This window comes from Hippocampus bargibanti, linkage group LG04 (assembly GCF_051943395.1).
Source record: "Hippocampus bargibanti isolate YZ-2025 linkage group LG04, ASM5194339v1, whole genome shotgun sequence".
NCBI lineage: Eukaryota > Metazoa > Chordata > Actinopteri > Syngnathiformes > Syngnathidae > Hippocampus > Hippocampus bargibanti.
The window spans coordinates 4,499,039-4,518,805 of record NC_142737.1 but is presented as its reverse complement, the minus strand read 5'-3'; the positions used below and the strand labels follow the sequence as shown (position 1 = coordinate 4,518,805).

The following is a 19,767-nucleotide window of genomic DNA, read 5'->3' as shown; positions in this document are numbered from 1 at the left end:
GGGTTGACGCCCATTTTAAGTAAACACAGCTACACAGGTATCAATATGAAGGTAACCAGGTGACTATCTGGAATGTACTTTCACGAATTCACTGCCATTCATGAATTTATTCTGGAATTGAAAATATGATGTAGAGCGCCATTCCCGAATTTGTTCGGATTTTGTTTTTTCTTGTTTTGTTTGAAAATTTCCCCATTGTGGGACTATTAAAGGCTTTCTGATTCTGATGCCAGAATCATGTCATAAAGGTCATCTCATCATGTTATCAGGTTACAGAGTGCATTTAAGGGTTAGGCTGAACATAGGTGGCTCAACTAAGAGCCAAGAAGTGAAGTTATGACTTTCAGGTGGTCTGTAAAGTACAAGTACTCGTCCAGCTTTGGTGTTATCTATGAAAAAAGGCACAGAAGATATGTGGATGAAAACTGGTCAAACAGAGGTGACCAGACCAAAGAGCTATGAATTCAGGTCATGACTTTCAGGTGGTCTGTAAAGTACAAGTACTCGTGCAGCTTTGGTGTTCTCTTTGAAAAAAACACATGAGATACGTGTATGAAAACTGGTCAAACAGAGGTGACCAGACCAAAGAGCTATGAATTCAGGTCATGACTTTCAGGTGGTCTGTAAAGTACAAGTACTCGTCCAGCTTTGGTGTTATCTATGAAAAAAGGCACAGAAGATATGTGGATGAAAACTGGTCAAACAGAGGTGACCAGACCAAAGAGCTATGAATTCAGGTCATGACTTTCAGGTGGTCTGTAAAGTACATGTACTCGTCCAGCGTTGGTGTTCTCTATGAAAAAAGTCACAGGAGATATGTGTTTGAAAACTGGTCAAACAGAGGTGACCAGACCAAAGAGCTATGAAGTCAAGTCATGACTTTCAGGTGGTCTGTAAAGTACAAGTACTCGTCCAGCTTTGGTGTTATCTATGAAAAAAGGCACAGAAGATATGTGGATGAAAACTGGTCAAGTGAAATAGAGCATTAAATAGACTTGTGGTCACTATAGCAACATGGGTTTACCCGATTCATCATCATCATCTTGCGCTTTGGAGTGATATAAAAATGAATAAGTCAAGAAATAAATATCAAAAATAGCTATACCATAAGCTCAGTGGGTCGTTAGCGTTTGGTGATGGCTTTTATGGCAATGAGCATGTCAAAGCCCCAAAAGCAGACAGCTCAAGGCATCAGACGCCCCGACTTCAAAGCAATGGTTGAAAGGGAGACATGGGCGGATATCTATTCAGCAATGTCTCTCGACATGCAAATACAAATACAAAATTGATTAAATAAATAAATATAATACACAGCAGTCCATGTTTTGGCTACACCGCCGCAAGGTGAGAGCTGCAGGGACGTCGTTTAAGAGGCGATCCGTAGAGAATTTTAAACGACAACTGACGTCACTTTTTTGTTTCCTAACTGACATCAGAAAAAACGTTTTATAGCATCTAAAATACCTAAAACACGCAGTATGATATTTTTATTCAAATGCAAAACACCAATAAAAATGACTTAAAGTGACCAAAATCGGCAAAAATATTAAGCTGCGAATTGGGCATTTTCAGAAAGTCCCGCCCCCAGTTCGTGACGTCACGCCAGGACGTCTTGCATTGCTCTAGAATCAAAACAATGGCTTCAGATTCAGAGAAGATGCTTTCTTGTTACTCATCCAGTTATGAATACGATTCAAATAGTTCTGAAGAGGAAAGCATACATGTTTGCAATCGATTAAAGACGTTCTTCCTTATCAATTCGAGCCGTCAGGACTTCAATGTAGCGTCCCAGAAAATGCACAAGATGGCGCCCAAGCTCCGTTGGAAATGGGCTGATTTGTCTGCTGGGAATTTGTGTCAACTAGAATCAAATAGTAGTCTTGGTGCAACACACAACGATTCAACATTGCGTTATTTATGTGTTTTCCTTCTAATTTCGCCATCAACACGGATCAACACAAAGTTTTCAGACCAAACAAAGTACCCAAAATGCATTGTGTGTCAGACGTGACGTCGTGTCAGGCATCTTCATCAACTCGCAAACAATATATTTAGCGCGAGTCTTAAAACGTGAAATATAGATATATGTGTTAGAATCTTTGTCAAATACGCTCAGTAGAAGTCATTTGAAGTGATTTTACAAATTATGGACACAACTTGTCCGGAGGCGTCGGTTGTCCTTTCATTCATTTTGTGCAATACAATTTTTGGACGTTACAGACAAGTGAAATTCGATGTAATTGAGTTACTGTAGTTAGGATACTTTAGACAGATTTTGAATTTGCCCTTTTCTGACAGCTCTTCACCAAAAATAAAAAATAAATACAATGATAACGAGGTCTAGTTTTTGAAAGATGGTAGAAGGAGGGAGGCGAGAGAGAGAGAGCATATTTCTGCTATGAAAAAAAATTGAATGGGAGACGTCAAAATGGCAGCTGTCTGCGGTTGAGGCATGACTGAGCATCTCTGAAACATCTTTCTGTCTCCCCCTTTCACTCTCTTTCTTTCTCTCCACTCTCTCTCTCTATCGCTTTCCCTTTCTTGCTCTTTCATCCCCTTTTCCCTCTCTCTCCCACTCTCTCCATCTCTCCCCCCTTTCTTCCTATTTCTCCCTCTCTCTTCCGTGTCCCTCCCCCCCTCTCTCTCTCCCTCTGTCTCTTTCTTGCTCTTTCCCCCCTTTTTGCCTCTCTCTCCCCCTTTCTCCCTCTCTTTCTCCCTCTTTGTCCCTCTCTCCCTTTCTTGCTCTTTCACCCTTTTTCCCTCTCCCCCTCTTTCTTCGTCTCTCTCCCCTTTCGCCCTATTTCTCTCTGTCTCTCAGTAAATCTCTGTCTCTCCCTCCCCCCTCTCCCTATTTCCTTCTTTCCCTCTCTCGACCTCTTTCTCCCTCCCTTTCTCCCTCTCCCTACGATAAATTGTGCATGTTGACATGGCCCTTAAAACATAAAATACAGTCAACATTAGCAATAGATTTCAAAAGGTTACTAACTACAGTAAAGTCTCTTTTATATCGATATCTGTTATATCGATAGTACTGCTTATTACGATACTATTTCTATGAACGCAAGGAGAAAATTTACATGCAAAATTTACATTTCTATTGATAGTCCGGTTATATCGATATTTTTTCCGACTCCCGAGAATATCGATATAACGAGACTTTACTGTACATAAAAATAGGACGTTTACGAATCTAATTGACGCTCAATACTATACCACTGACCAAGTTTTGCTCTCTTTACTTTTTTCCTACATATCAACCATTTTTTTTCCATTGCTATTTCTAGAAAGTTGCATGCCCACATGGTCAAATCGATCCCGCCGCCGAAAACACAAAACCATTGTAACTCGGCGTCATGCGAAAACATGGTGGCTTTACTTCACACCACCATTCCAACACCTCCCACCGTAATTACTGCTCGCACAAATACTTTGTGAGACCTCCAGCTGTTACCGTCGGTACAGATGTCAGACAACGCCCCCCCCCCACGAAAAAAAAAATGTTGGCGCTGTCAAATAACCATCATAGTTGTCCAATCAACTGAAACGTGCTATGCGGATTACACGTCAGTCAAGTCTCATGTTCTCTGACTCACCTCGCTGAAGGAACCAAGGATGAAAGGTGGAACTTGAATGCCACAGAGGCAAGCCAATTACTTGGATCTCACACACACACACACACACACACACGCGTGCACACAGTATCTACCACATGCTGCCTACCTCCACAGGATATCTTTCCACTTGCCTTTGCTTTGTAAATTAAATTCCCTTTAATTCCTATAAGGTGCATTGTTAAGGTGACGCTTGTGATTTACTCATAGTTGGCGGGGGAGGATTGTTCTGCTATTTCGTTAGGTTGTATCACTAATTAAAGGACAACCGACGACTCCATACAAGTTGTGTCTATAATTTGTAAAATGGCTTCAAATGACTTTTACTGAGCGTATTTTACAAAGATCCCACCGCATATAGCTATATTTTACGTTTTAAGACTCGCACTGAATTTTCCGGAAGTCTTGTTTTTGAGTTGGTGACGAGTCCTGACGTCACGTCACGGAAGGAACGTCCCTGACCGAGAAAGGACACACTGTCGCAGTCCTTTCATCACCTCAATGCATTTTGCGGTACTTTGTTTGGTCTGAAAACTTTGTGTTGATGGCGAAATTAGAAGGAAAACACATAAATAATGCGATGGTGAATCGTGTGTTGCACCAAGACTACTATTTGATATTCGCTGACAAAAATTCCCAGGAGAAAACAAATCAGCTAATTTCCACGGAGCTTTGTCACCAACTTGTGGGTGCTACATTTCTCTCCAGATGCCTCAAAATGATACGCAATAAATTCTTTAATCGATTGCAAACATGTATGCTTTCCTCTTCAGAACTATTTGAATCATATTCATAACTGGATGAGTAACAAGAAAGAATCTTCTCCGAATCTGTAGCCATTGTTTGGATTCTCCAGCAAGGCGTGACACCACGAACAAGGGGGCGGGACCTTCTGAAACTGGCCACTTCCGGTTTCAATTTAAAGTAGTTTTTAGACACTTTAAGACATTTTTATTTGTGTTTTGCATTTGACTAAAAATATCATGCTGTGTGTTTTGGGTATTTTACATGCTATAAAACGTTTTTCTGATGTCAGTAAGGAAACAAATAAGTGGTGTCGGTTATCCTTTAAGAAATTAATGACTTAGTAGAAAGAATATGATGCTGAGAAAATGAATATTGTTGTAGGGGCGTACGAGGACGATCAATCAGATATTTTCAGTTTGTTTCTTTTAATGGTGTCATAAACCGCTGAAGCGCAAAGCAGCTTCACTGATGACAGTGTGGGAAAAAAATAAATGGTGGACGATCGACTTGTGATCATAGAAGCGATGGTTTTATTGGGTCACCGAGAGAAAAAAATATTGCGCTTAATTACTTCGGCTGGCAATCAGCATGGAAAATGATACATCCCAAAGCGCGTTGCAGAGCGCTAACTCGAACGATAGCCACGTTCCGGAAAACTGATAATGACTTTGGCATGTTGCGACAAGCTTTGCCTACGCATATGATACGTGAGGCTATTTTCTTTTCTAAAAAGTGTTCAATTACTACAAGAACAAGAACCACCCGCCAAAAATAAATAAATAAATAAATAAATAAATACACAAATAAATAAATAGGTCAATAAATTAAATTAATTAATTAAATTAAATGGTAATAAATAAATAAATAATAGGTTAATAAATAAATAGGTTAATATGTAAATAAATATTTTACTAGGTAAATAAATGGATACATGAATAGGTTAATAGGAAAATAAATAAATTGATAGATAAAGTAGATAGATAAATATTTTAATAAAAAATAAATAAATACATGGATACATACATAGCTTAATAAGTAAATAACTAACCAACTAAATAAATAAATAAATAAATAAATAAATAAATAAATAAATAAATAAATAATACATTTAATTTCTAAGCGCCTTTCAAAACTCTCAAGGACACTTTACAGTCATGGGATTTTTTTTTTTGTGTGCGGGTGAGCAGCGGCAGCCATTCGCACCAGCTTTCACTCTACCCTGAGGTAACACAGCAGCAACGTTATAAAAGGAAGAGGAAAGGAAAGAAAGAAGTAGAAAAACAACATACATGAGCTGCTGTAAAGGCAAATAAATAAATAAATAGCATATTTGTTTATCTGTTGCCATTGGTCTGCAGCCAATCAGGATGCATATTTCAATGGACAGTAAAAATAAATCAATACAAAGTTGCGAAAGGTAACCACATTATAGTGAGGTTTCACTGTTTTACAAAATAAAGCAAGTGTTTTTATAAAAAATAATAAGCCTCATTTAATTATATGTAGTTTGATGATGAAGCTACGCTTTTACGATAATTTCTGTTGAACATTCCGTATAGTATTTAATGTAGCGTCACTGTCAGCCTTTCATGTACCCTGTGAAGTCAGAGAAAAACAAATATATATATATATAAAAAATAACCCTCCGTTTGTTTTTTTCCAGGACCTGATCATCTTCAACAGAAACAAGAAATGAAGTTGCTTGATTAGAGCAAATGCCATTCGCAGACCATCTGCGGTGTTGAACGGTCGCTCTTCCCACTTATTATTTAACATGACTCTGTCGCCGCGAGCCGCGTCACCCGCATATGTCTGCCAAACAGCAATTGTTAAACTCCAACAAAAGCCAAATCTCGCCCACTATGGAAGAACAATGCCCTGGCGCTCTCAAGTCCAACAGTAAGAAGCCGCAATGGGGCACTTAAATGGATATGGCTCTGTAAATTAATAATTAAAGGACAACAGACGCCTCCAGACAAGTTGTGTCCATAATTTGTAAAATCACTTCAAATGACTTCTACTGAGCGTATTTTACAAAGATTCCACCACATATAGCTATATTTTACGTTTTAAGACTCGCACTGAATATTCAGGAAGTCTTGTTTTCCAGTTGATGACGATTCCTAATGTGACGTCACTAAAAGAACGCCCCTGACCGAAGAAAAAGACGCATTGTAGCGGTCCTTCCATCACGTCAATGTATTTTGCTGTACTTGCTTGGTCTGGGGACCTCGTGTTGCACCCAAAAGCCACCAGAAGAGGGCGTCCAAGCTCCATATAAGGAATTTATCAGCCTGTGGAAACAGACGTGGCCACAGGAGGTCTTGGTGAATTGTTGTGTGTTGCACCAAGACTACTATTTGATACTAGTTGACACAAATTCGCAGCAGACAAATCAGCCCATTTCCAACGGAGTTTGGGCGCCATCTTGTGCATTTTCTGGGATGCTACGTTGGAGTCCTGACGGCTCGAATTGATACGGGAGGACTTCTTTAATCGATTGGAAACATTTATGCTTTCCTCTTTGAATCATATTCATAACTGGATGAGTAACAAGAAAGCATCTTCTCCAATTCTGAACTCTCTGAAAGCATTGTTTTGATTCTCGAGCAGGGCAGTTTGTGATGGTCTATCCTGGCGTGACGTCACGAACAAGAGGGCGGGACTTTCTGAATCTCGCCATTTCTTGAGCTCATTTTGTGGCAGTTTTGCACCACTTTAAGTCATTTTTATTGGTGTTTTTCGTTTGACTAAAAATATCAGCCTGCATGTTTTGGGTATTTTAGATGCTACAAAACGTTGTTTCTGTCGGTGTGATCTGTTTCCATAGAAACCATTAAGAATAATAAGAATAATACATTAATTTATAAGCGCCTTTCAAAACTCTCAAGGTCACTTTCCAGTCACAGGATATGTTTTTTCTGTGGGTAAGTAGCGGCAGCTACACGCGCCAGCGTTCACTCAACCTGGAAGCAAAATAGATAGAAAGCTAGCTAATAGATAGCTATCTAGATATCTAGCTAATAGATAGCCAACCAGATAGTCAGACAGGTAGTTAGCCAGATAGCTAGCTAGACAGAGAGCTAGCGAGACAGCCAGCCAGATAGCAAGCGAGATAGCTGGATAGCACTCATTCACTGACAGACACAAATTGTGTCCACTCCAGTGCCAGGGTTTTTGTCATTGTCACTCGAATTCCAAGACCCATAGAATATTGAGGTTTCAGAAGACATCAACATTAGAAATTAGCTTGAAATGAGGGCGGCTGTCCAAAATACAACGCAATACAGACACTCCCCAACTTAAGAACAAGATACGTTCCGAACGGTCGTTCGTAAGGTGAATTTGTTTGTAAGTTGCTTTAGTGCTTTGCATCAGTGCTATATTTTGTATGGAATGTATGTTTAACTCATCTAGTATACCAATACGCTCAGATTACATCAAAAATACGTATTCCCCGGGGAAGATAGGAAGAAAGTCGTTAGCATGCTAGCAATCAATGTTTGCAAAGTGTCAACAGAAGTGCCCATTGATTTGATACGAGGAAAAAGTTGGAACCAAAGTCAAACTGTTTTTATAAGGACTATATTTTTCTTTAATGATCCATGGCTAAATGATGCTTTGGGCTTATTTAATAGCTGTTGGTCTCATTTGCAACAAAACTAACCAGCCTTGACACAAGTGAAAACGAGCTTCCGAACAAGCGGTAAATGTGCGCGATCGGGAACGGGCGCGCCAAGGCCGTCTGATCCATTGTGACAACCTAATCACTATTCACCGTTTTGATTCAAGTGTGACAGAATTGGTTATTTTCATTTCTTGACACAAGGCGGCCTCATCGACTCGCTAGCAAGCGGGAAAGGGACATAAATGGGCCAGCACAGTGTTAAAAGTGGGGCTCGGGTGCCAGGGGACGGATGACAGTGGGCAACCAGCCTGTTTTCAACGCCGCTGTGGTCCAACTGTGACACAAGATGACAGTCAAGCAACAACTCGGTCGGTGGTGAGACGCCTCACAATATGGCGGCGAGCACAAGACACGAGCTGGAAAACGACGACCAAGTCTAGGTCTGGTTTTGTTGACGGGAATTTAAGATAGCTTGAATGAGCATACTTGACGTCTTGTCATCGGCAGGGCATTTTCAATCAATGGCTAACATGCAATAAATACAAATACAGTGGCATATGGCTTCCAATTCACTGGTGGCGGAACTTCAAGGCCTTCTCTGCTGGCCTAAAAATAACTGAATCACGGACTGATGTTAATTATATTGTGTCCATTATTTTTTATTAAATACAGTAAAGTCTCGTTATATCGATATTCAAGGGAGTCCGAAAAATATCGATATAACCGGGACTATCGATATATCCGACCCTGTTTGCATGTAATTTTCTCCGTGCATGCATAGAAATAGTATCGATATAACCGGGACTATCGATATATCCGATATCGATATAACGAGACTTTACTGTAATTTCAAATTAGCTTTCAGCTTGCTTTCATTACTTTACCCCTGTTGTGCTGCTTCCAGATGTGTGTTTTCGTATTTAAGCCTTTAACCAATCACATTTCAGCCATCATTTGTTACTCACCAACTAGCTGAGTGAAAACAAGAAGATATGGAAAAATGGATGGATGGATTGTAATACTGACCATAAGTTGGCATGCAAGCATTTGCTGCCAAAATCCAAATAAAACACAAAAAAAGAACTATCAAGGGATACGATGCGTATGTGGACATGTCGCGGCTTGGAATTGAAGCGGATTTATGTGGGACAGGAGATGTGAGACAGTCTCTTTTCGTACGAGGGTCAGAAATCTACCTGGACGCCTTCACAATCAGTTCTGAATCGTAGTTTTCGCAAACTACGATTGGCTAGTCACTAGCCAATCATAGTATCACTCGCCGTTAGTCATAAGAGCATAATGGCCACAGCTGTTGTTGATTTAATCGCAGCTTTGCCAACCCATTCTGGCTGAAGGAATGGATTTGGTTGGATATTTACTGCTAAAGCCATTTTCAAGACAGACTTTTTAAGAAAAAATGGGCATCATTAAGAAAGGTCGGTCAGTTATTTCCTGGCTAAAGTTACCGCCTAGTGGAGTTGTAGTAAATCACACCACACTTTCTTTCAATCTGGATTGATTCAGACGTAGCACTACTGAAGGCCTAGCGATGGAATCCACTGGACGCCACTGCGGTTCACAAATGTCAACGTAAAATCAATAGTCAGCGAATCGAGATAACTAAGATAACAGTTAGCAACGCTTTTTTTTTAAATGTCCCCGATGGGTGAAGAAAGGCAGATTTATGAGTACGGCTATAATACAGCCGAGACGAATCGGGGAACATTGTCTACTAGGAGGGGGGGTGTCAGTTGCGGAATACTAATATCACACTTTCAGATGCCGTCGAGTGACTGGATTGTCATTATTTCCTTTTGTTGGTAGGATAACAGAGATAGCAAACAGGAGCTCATTTTGTTAGCGTCCATTGAAGAAAATAGCCGTTTGTTTGAGGCTTGTCGTTCCGGGTGTAATGCGCGAGAAACCATTGGTCTCTTTTGCTTATAATTGTGCTACAGGAATGCTTTCCTGCGTAAACCACAGTTGTTGTTGTTGTTGCCGAAACAGATCTCGCTTTGAAATGAGCTGCTCGCCACTGCCGAAAGCAAAACAAGGAGCTTGCGTTTGGAAATGATCAAACTAATTAGATGGTAGATATGAGTTATGAAGCAACTTTCTGCAGTTGGGGGTGAGGTTAGAGGGGGGTGGTGGCGGACCTGAGTCTTTCAGAGGATGACACCATGGCTGTGAATATCAATTAGCCTCTGGAAATGATACTCTGAAAGTTGCTGATAAACCCTGAAAAAGGTGATTTGTAATCCGTTCAAACTGGCGCTTCCATTATTTTGGTTTTAATTGAAGAGAAGTAGAAATGCAAATGCAAATGCTTTACTGGCATCCAACAACAGCGAGAGGGAACATGCTCCCATTTTCCGTGTACGGTTAGCCTAGCATGACCACCCTGAAGGAAATAGAATTTCAATAGAATTCCGAACGGTTCGTAAAGTTCACCCAGTCGTGGAGGAAGTAGCATAAACAGATGCCAGGCTCTAAAGTAGCAAAGCTTGAGAGGTTGAAAATGTTTGGAATTGTAACATTTGCTAATTTTTAGGCAAATCACTCACTCACTCACTGGCCATTGGATGCTTCACTATATGGCAAGGAACTCTGAGAATTTCACAAAGAAAATGGTTCCTCTTAGATACAGAAAATACGGTATTTGGACAATTCAAGATGGCTCCAGACACACTTAGCAGCTGATGACCCAAATCAGCGAGCGACCAATCCTGTACAATCTGACCTTCATTCACAAACGCCAGTGAGCCTATTCCAAAAATAGAGCAGAGGTTTCATTCATCATCATCCAGGCTGACTTTGGGGAAAAATTACCGAAGCAGACATACAAACATGACAGCAAATTATAAAATAAAAGTGTTCCAGGATCATTTAACATTGCGTCCAACCACAGATGGTATCACGTAGGTGGCAGCGCACAATTGTGAATTATCGATGTCCTCCTTGAAGGAGTCTTCAACATACACAGAATGGCTCGCCGGTAGCCAGTAAACGTCATCTGAGATGAATCACAACCAAGACTTTGGAGATGGCTTGAAAATGGCAAATATTTGGAAAACTTTTATATAATACAGTGATACCTTGGGCTTGCAAACTTAATTGGTTGCCAGACAGAGTGTGCAAGGCAAAACGTGTGTATCCCAAAAATTAATTTCCCATAGGAAACAATTAAAATGAGAATAATCCGTTCCCAGGTCCCCATAAAACATAATTTTCTACTTTCTAATTTTCTAAGGCATAAAACTACACAAAATATACATTACTTTATGTATAATAAATGTGAGATGGTATTATAATTAAAGAAATGAACTGTACTGTATAATAAAGTCATTTTATTTACCTTTGTGATGGTCGTTGATGGCTTGATGGACTGGAGTGGCCGGTTTCATCAGCATTAAACACTTGATGAGGAACGTAACCTTCTTCTTTCACCATCTTGACGAATGATCGCTTGTAGGTAGGTGCTTTCTCTGTGATAATTTTATCTAGTTCCTCATCAATTGAGTTCTGTTTAGCTGTGTTGATAGCTTTTTGCATCAAGTGTACAGATGGCTTGTGTGGGTTATTTGTGGAGCCTGATTGATGAGATATTTTAACCTTGCAGTCTACACTCTGCCGTTGAAACTCTCTCACTGTCGTCTGCCTGTCACTTTAATGTTTAAACCACCACGCCCCACTGCTGCGTTCGTAACCAATCACTTGGCTTTAACCGAAGACTGGGGGCGGGGAATAGAGGACAAAACCAGTCAGCTGTCATTTTGTTGTTAGAAGAACGACACATCACTCATTGAGGCAGCTCCGTGTACAAAAAAAGTTTGTATGCCAAGGTAAAGTTCCTATGCCGAGGTAAAATTTTCATCAATTTAACGTTCGTAAACCGAAAAGTTCATAAGCCAAGGGGTTCGTAAACCAAGGTATCACTGTATATAAATACAGTAAAGTCTCGTTATATCGATATCGGATATATCGATAGTCCCGGTTATATCGATACTATTTCTATGCACGCAGGGAGAAAATTACATGTAAACAGGGTCGGATATATCGATAGTCCCGGTTATATCGATATTTTTTCGGACTCCCTTGAATATCGATATAACGAGACTTTACTGTAGATCAAAATTTTAAGGTACACCACGTTATAAAGCGCTACAGTAGAGGCTGGGGGTACACACTACTTCTTCTACGGGGGAAATTGACTCGGCTGACAGTAGTTGCGAGTCCTGTTGTGGCTCAATTTTACTTCACATCTAAGGCGCACCGGCGTATAAGCCGCAGGGTCATCTTTTGAAGAAAAATCAAGGCTTTTGGGTGCGCCTTATACACCGGAAAATACGGTAATTACTAGACTCAACCATAATCCAATCTTAGATTTTAACTAAAATATTAGTCCTCAAAAATCCCACAATCCCAGTCGCACTTGACACTACCCGGGTCCTCCTTGACCCTCCCGATTGTCCGACTGACATCTGGGGAAAATCAATGGAGACAACTGGTCTTCAAGAACGTCTTACCGGTGGCTGCTGAGAGCCCAGCGCCCCCCTTTTGGTAGACCCCCCTCTGGAACTCAGCCTCTTCCAAGACTCTGAGAACCTCCCCCTGGCGGTTGGACGCCCGGGACCTGACGCCCCAGATGCGACGGACGTATCATCACGATTGGAGAACGCTTGGTCCTTACGCGTCTCCCTGCGTTCAGCCCACTTCTTCTTGGAAGCCATGGCAGTAGGAAATGCGGTGAGGAGGATGTGCTAAGTTGGGCGGGCTTCTTCATCAAACTGGTGCCACAGGTGGGATGGCCATTTTGTTGTCAAAACTCGGCCACCTGCGACTGAGGCGATCGGACAACGTCTGAGTTTTAGTTCTTCTTCGTCCAAGAAATGCTGATGGAGAAATCTTCCTTTTCCTTCCTTGAGTTTGGTCTCAGCGTCTGTTTTATGGTTTTTGGAGGGGAGGGGGTGGATTGCGGGATGTAGAGGAAAAAAAAACGAGCGGAACAAGTGCTGCACTCTGCCGCTCTTGACGTCTCTCTGGTAGCCCGATCGGAGAGAAGAGGAGAGGAGAGTCGGCGACACAGAAGCTGCACCCTGTTGCATGCACTCCGATTGTGTCTCGTTTTGCCTCCTCGCGGAAAAAAAAAAGAGGGTGGGAGGCGGCAACGGGAGAAGGAGGAAGGGGGGTTGGGGAGTCTGGGGGTTCCTGTGATACAGGTGGACGGTTAAAAAAAAAAAAGAAAAGAAAACCCCTGAACGGTTTCAGAAATGAGGCTTTGAATGACAAAGAGCAACAGATAACGGCACAGGTAGAGACGGTAGGCTCCTGGAAAAACAGGGAAGGGGTGGGGGAGATTCTGCGGAGTCTCCGTGGAAGGTTGTTCACTCTCTAAATCTATCTGAGCTCTAAAACCTGAATGCTCGTCTTCCTCCTTGGAAAACAGCTCACACGAGAGCCTCATTTTGGTTCCTGCAGTCAATTTATGACAAACTCGACATATGCGGCGTCGCATAGCACAAGAAGCTACCCGAATCCACCCTTGGAGGTATTTCTGCCTTTTTATGAGCCCCTGAAAGTCTACCTAGAGGTCATATATGAAACGTGATCAACTTGATCAATCTTTTGATGCCGGAGAAGAGTGCCGAAACTGGTTAGGTCAATCGAGAACTTGATCCAGTAATGTCTTTCGTGGCCAGGAACTGTCAGATGCTCGGGACATTGTGTCAAGTGTAAAATGGTGCCACAACTCTCTGCCTTCATGTTCTGAAGAGGTTCCAAAATACTAGTGGCAGACCGTACAGGCCTGTAAAGCCTTCTCTGCTGGCCTAAAAATATCTGAATCAAGGACTGATGTGAATTATATCTTGTCCATGAATTCTTTTGAAATAATTCCAAAGTTTACCTAGAGGTCATACATGAAACCCGATCAACTTGATCAATCTTTTGACGTCGGAACAGAGTGGACATGCAGAAGCTGGTCAGATCAATCGAGAATTTGATCCAGTAATATCTTTCTTGGCCAGGAACTGTCAGATGCTCTGGACATTATGTCACGTGTGAAGTGGTAACACAACTCTCTGCCTTCATGTTCTTCTGAGTTCTCCAAAATACTAGTGGTGGACCGTAAAGGCCTGCAAAGCCTTCTCTGCTGGCCTAAATATATCTGAATCAAGGGCTTATGTTAATTATATTTTGTCCATGAATTCCTTTGAAATAATTCCAGAGTCTACCTCGAGGTCGTACATGAAACCCGATCAACTTGATCAATCTGTTGACGTCAAAATAATTGTAGGAGCTGGTCAGGTCAATCGTGAACTTGATCCAGTAATGTTTCTCGGCCAGGAACTGTCAGATGCTCGGGACATTATGTCAAGTGTAAGTGGTAACACAACTCTCTGCCTTAATGTTCTTCTGAGTTCTCCAAAATACTAGTACTGAGTTGCTGCCTTTACAGCAGGTGCTATATTTTGCTTTTCTACTTCTTCCTTTCCTTTCCTCTTACTTTCATCACTTTGCTGCTCTAAAATGTAAATTAATCCACTGTGACACAAATAAAAGCTAATCCAATCCAATCCAATTCATTATTCCTTTCCCAATATTGCCAAACCTCCAGAGTACTTGTCTCATTGCATTACCCAGGTGTTCCATCTAAATGATCTTTCCTCCAAGTTCTCAGTGGGAGTTTCTGATTCGGGCACTAACGATGAAGATATTCTTCTGATACAATGCAACAAACCAGGAAACCGACAGAAACATGTAAGAGGAGACGGCGGGCGTCAAACTCTGGGGACACTGTTGCCGTCGACAACCATCCGACACCTGGGAGATCGGCTTTTGACAAATGTGTGTGTGTGTGTGTGTGTGTGTGTGTGTGTGTGTGTGTGTGTGTGTGTAAAAACACAGACAAACTCCCCAAAGGCAATGAATACAAAGAGGCAAGTGGAGAAGTAAAAACACACAATATGCACAGACAAAAATTGATTATGACCACTGGTAGTAGGATCGAAAGTGGCTTCGTAGTCATGACATTAACTCATTCACTGCCATTGCCGAATTTATTCGCCAATTGAAAATATGACATGGAGCGCTATTCCTGCATTATTATTATTATTATTATTATTATTATTATTATTATTATTATTATATAAAGCGCTGGTCAGGCCTCTTCCACGAAAGCACAACAGCATTTGCCTTTTGTACAGTTACCCCCATTACGCCGATGCATATGTGGAACTGTCGCGGCTTGGAATTGAAGCGGATTTATATGGGACAGGAGGTGTGAGACAATCTCTTTTCGTCAATGGATGCTACAGCTTTGTGTTTGCTTTCAACATTTATCTTGTAGTAGACGTGCACATTCCACTATGACGTCACTGATCCACTGCTGAAAAGGATGCTTTGATAGTCTCCTTTTTCATCTAGAACTGCTTCATGTCACAAAGAGGGTACAGCAAGTGCTGAAGAATGTATGACTCTCTGTGTCATTGTGTTGTCTTATTATTTGTTATTTAGTTTGTTTGTTTTTACTTCAAGATTGAGTTGCTGCCTTTCCAGCAGCTCATGTATTTAGTTTTTCTACTTCTTTCTTTCCTTTCCTCTTCCGTTAATAACTTTGCTGCTGTGTTACTTCTGGGTAGAGTGAACGCTGGCGCGAATGGCTGCCGCTGCTCACCCGCACACACACAAAAAAAGTTCTTATCCCGTGACTTTAAAGTGTCCTTGTGAGTTTTGAAAGGTGCTTAAAAATAAAATGTATTCCTATTATTATGATTATTATGAGTATTATTATTATGATTATGATTGTTATTAACAATTATTTCAAGCTCAGATAACTCCAGACCAATAAAACTTAGGAATTAACTATTTTTAATTAAAAAAAATACTTTTTTTTCATTTTCATTTTTAATTTAAAAAATGTAATGTAAAAGATTCCACAAAATGGTGATCTAGTGGAATCTTTTGGTAATTCAGTTTCATTCACTGGCGCTATTTTTATGATGCCATTTGTATCGTGTATATTTCCTCGTTTGTTTGTCTTAAATGCACACTAATATCATGGACGACATATTGGTTCACATAGCGCTTTAACAACAGCTGAAGCTGGAACAAAGCGCTAACATGGAACAAAGGGAAATGCAGCCCCCTCGTGAAAGTGAAAAAAATATTGCCAGAGGTCTGACCAGCGCTTTATAGCCAGAAAAAAACTAAACCAGAGAAAATTCGGGAATGGCGCTCCTGGTCACATTTTTCAATTCCCAAATAAATTCGGGAATGGCTGCGAATCAGTTCATTTATTTATTTTCTTCCATTAAAATAATTTGCTAGACTATGAATTATGCTTTGGAACATTTTCCAAAAATGGACGTTTTTAAGAGTTGAGGACATTCTGTTTTGACGCGTGTCGTCGCCCACACGTCCAACCCTTTTTCTTTAACAGCGAGCATCCGCCTACACACAGTTACCATAGCGCCAAAAACATTGATATTGCATTATCGGCTCTTGATTAAAATCATTCTGTGCGTGCATGTATCACCTCGAGGAGTAATGATCTATTTCTGCACACGTTTTATGGAAGCCCCCCTCCCCCCACCCAAAATCCATGCATTACAAAGTATTTCGTATATAAACCTCATTCACAGTCACAAATGTGAATATAAAAGGTCGTTCCGGGTCGCCACTAACAATCTATTACTGTGATATCTTGGATTACGAACTTAATTGGTACCCAGACAGAGTGTGTAAGGCAAAAAGTGTGTATCCCAAAACATAATTTCCCATTGGAAACCATTAAAATGAGAATAATCCGTTCCCAAATCAGCGAGCGACCAATCCTGTACAATCTGACCTTCATTCACAAACGCCAATGACAATTCCAAAAATAGAGCAGAGGTTTCATTCATCATCATCCAGGCTGACTTTGGGGAAAAATTACCGAAGCAGGCATACAAACATGACAGCAAATTATAAAATAAAAGTGTTCCAGGATCATTTAAAATTGCATCCAACCACAGATGGTATCACGTAGGTGGCAGCGCACAATTGTGAATTATCGATGTCCTCCTTGAAGGAGTCTTCAATATACACAGAATGGCTCGCCGGTAGCCAGTATACGTCATCTGAGATGAATCACAAACAAGACTTTGGAGATGGCTTGAAAATGGCAAATATTTGGAAAACTTTTATATAATACAGTGATACCTTGGCTTACGAACTTAATTGGTTGCCAGACAGAGTGTGCAAGGCAAAACGTGTGTATCCCAAAAATTAATTTCCCATAGGAAGCAATTAAAATGAGAATAATCCGTTCCCAGGTCCCCATAAAACATAATTTTCTACTTTCTAATTTTCTAAGCCTTAAAACTACACAAAATATACATTACTTCATGTATAATAAATGGGCTATGGTATTATAATTAAAGAAATAAACTGAACTGTATAATAAAGACCTTTTATTTACCTTTGTCATGGTCGTTGATGGCTTGATGGAATGGAGTGGCCGATTTCCTCAGCATTAAACACTTGATGAGGAACATAGCCTTCTTCTTTCACCATCTTGAGGAATGATCGCTTGTTGGTAGGTGCTTTCTCTGTGATAATTTTATCTAGTTCCTCATCAATTGTGTACTATTTAGCTGGGTTGATAGCTTTTTGCGTCAAGTGTACAGATGACTTGTGCGGGTTGTTTGTGGAACTGGGATATTTTAACCTTGCAGTCTACACTCTGCCTTTGAACTATCAAAGTTGAAACTCTCTCACTGCCGTGTGCCTGTCACTTTAATGTTTAAACCACACCCCCTCAGTGCTGCGTTCTTGACCAATCACATGGCTTTAACCGAAGACTGGGGGTGGGGAATAGAGGACAAAAACAGTCGGCTGCCTTTTGTTGTTACAGGAATGGGCTCATTCGCGAACGGCACATTTTGTATGCCAAGGTAAAATTTTCATAAATTTAACATTCGTAAACCGAAAAGTTCGTAAGCCAAGGGGTTCATAAACCGAGGTATCACTGTATTCGGGAGTCTTTTTTTTGTTGGCCCGTCAAGGCGTAAGGGGATATGATTTCTTTCTGAAGGCGCTCTGTCCAATTGTGCTGAGATAAATACATGAGAAAGAAAAACAACCAAAATGTGTCAGTGTAAAAGCGGCTAGTGTGCAAAACCTTTTTCGCGCTTTATAATGGATATTTTGGTAGAATGGGGGAAAAAGAGATGGATTTTCAAAAGTGACAATCGGCATGCAGGTGTCATACATTTCCATCAGTAACCTCTTGAGAGTCCGCTGGAACATTTGGAGTTGTCATGATTTAAATACAGAAATTAAGCTGCTGATCCAGGAAGGAGGGAGGGGGAAGAAAATGATTGTGCGCTTTTCCTAATCCAACTTTTATAAATCCGTAGCTTAGTTTCCGGCTTTAAATCAGAGCTTTTTGAAATTGCTGCCCAGAAATCTTGAGCATTTACCACCCACTTACAGACATTGAAACTCGACCGCAATGATTTTGACTCTCCCTTTGGTTGTAAACATTGAAAAGGGAACAAGTTCTTGACACCGTTTGTCATTCGCCAACAATTCCGGAGAACGCTTGAAATTGTACAGACGCTCCCCAACTTATGAACGAGATACGTTCCGAACAGTCGTTCGTAAGGTGAATTCGTTCGAAAGTTGCTTTGATGCTATATTTTGTATGGAATGTATGTTTAAAGGACAACCGACACCTCCGGACAAGTTGCGTCCATATTTTGTAAAATCACTTCAAATGACTTCTACTGAGTGCATTTTACAAAGATTCCACCGCATATACAGTAAAGTCTCGTTATATCGATATTCAAGGGAGTCCGAAAAAATATCGATATAACCGGGACTATCGATATATCCGACCCTGTTTGCATGTAATTTTCTCCGTGCGTGCATAGAAATAATATCGATATAACCGGGACTATCGATATATCCGATATCGATATAACGAGACTTTACTGTAGCTATATTTTACGTTTTAAGACTGAATATTCAGGAAGTCTTGTTTTCGAGTTGATGACGATGCCCGACGTGACGTCACGTCAGGACCGCCCCTGACTAATGCATTTTGGGTACTTTGTTTGGTCTGAAAACTTTGTTGTGTTGATGGCGAAATTAGAAGAAAAAAATAAATAACGCGATGGTGAATCGTTGTGTGTTGCACTAAGACTACTATTTGATAGTAGTTGACACAAATTCCCAGCAGACACATCAGCCCATTTCTAACGCGGCTTGGGCCCCATCTTGTGCCTTTTCTGGGCGATACATTGGAGTCCAGACGCCTCAAAATGATATGGAACCACTTCTTTAATCGATTCCAAACATTTATGCTTTCCTCTTCAGAACTATTTGAATCATATTCATAACTGGATGAGTAACAAGAAAGCATATTCTCCAAATCTGAAGCCATTGTTTTGATTCTCGAGCAAGGCAAGACAACAAGGGGGCGGGGCCTTCTGAAACTCGCAATTTCTGAGGTAATTTTGAAGTAGTTTTAGGACACTATAAGTCATTTTTATTGGCGTGTTGCATTTGACTAAAAATATCAGCATGCGTGTTTTGGGTATTTTAGATGCTATAAAACGTTTTTCTGATGTCAGTTAGGAAACAAAAAAATGGTGTCGGTTGTCCTTTAAGGCTTGTATAAGTAACCTGCCTTGGTTTAAACTGATAAATAACGTTTTAATAAAACAAATAAAACAAAGTTATGTACACGTTCAACTGGAGCGAATACTACATACTACAAAAATGTCATATGCACCG

At 40.6% G+C, this 19,767-nt stretch overlaps 1 protein-coding gene across 12 annotated transcripts in view; it reads right to left on the bottom strand.

Annotated features, from left to right (window-relative positions):
• The window catches only part of trpm3 (transient receptor potential cation channel, subfamily M, member 3), a 143,358-nt gene extending 130,605 nt beyond the window's left edge, over positions 1-12,753 (bottom strand). For all 12 annotated transcript variants that reach the window (XM_088993650.1, XM_088993657.1, XM_088993655.1 and 9 more), the window contains exon 1: positions 12,513-12,753. In XM_088993650.1, coding sequence (XP_088849776.1) covers positions 12,513-12,716 — 204 coding nt within the window. In that variant the 5' untranslated portion in view covers positions 12,717-12,753. The remainder of the gene's footprint in view (positions 1-12,512) is intronic.
• Between the last annotated feature and the right edge of the window lie 7,014 nt (positions 12,754-19,767).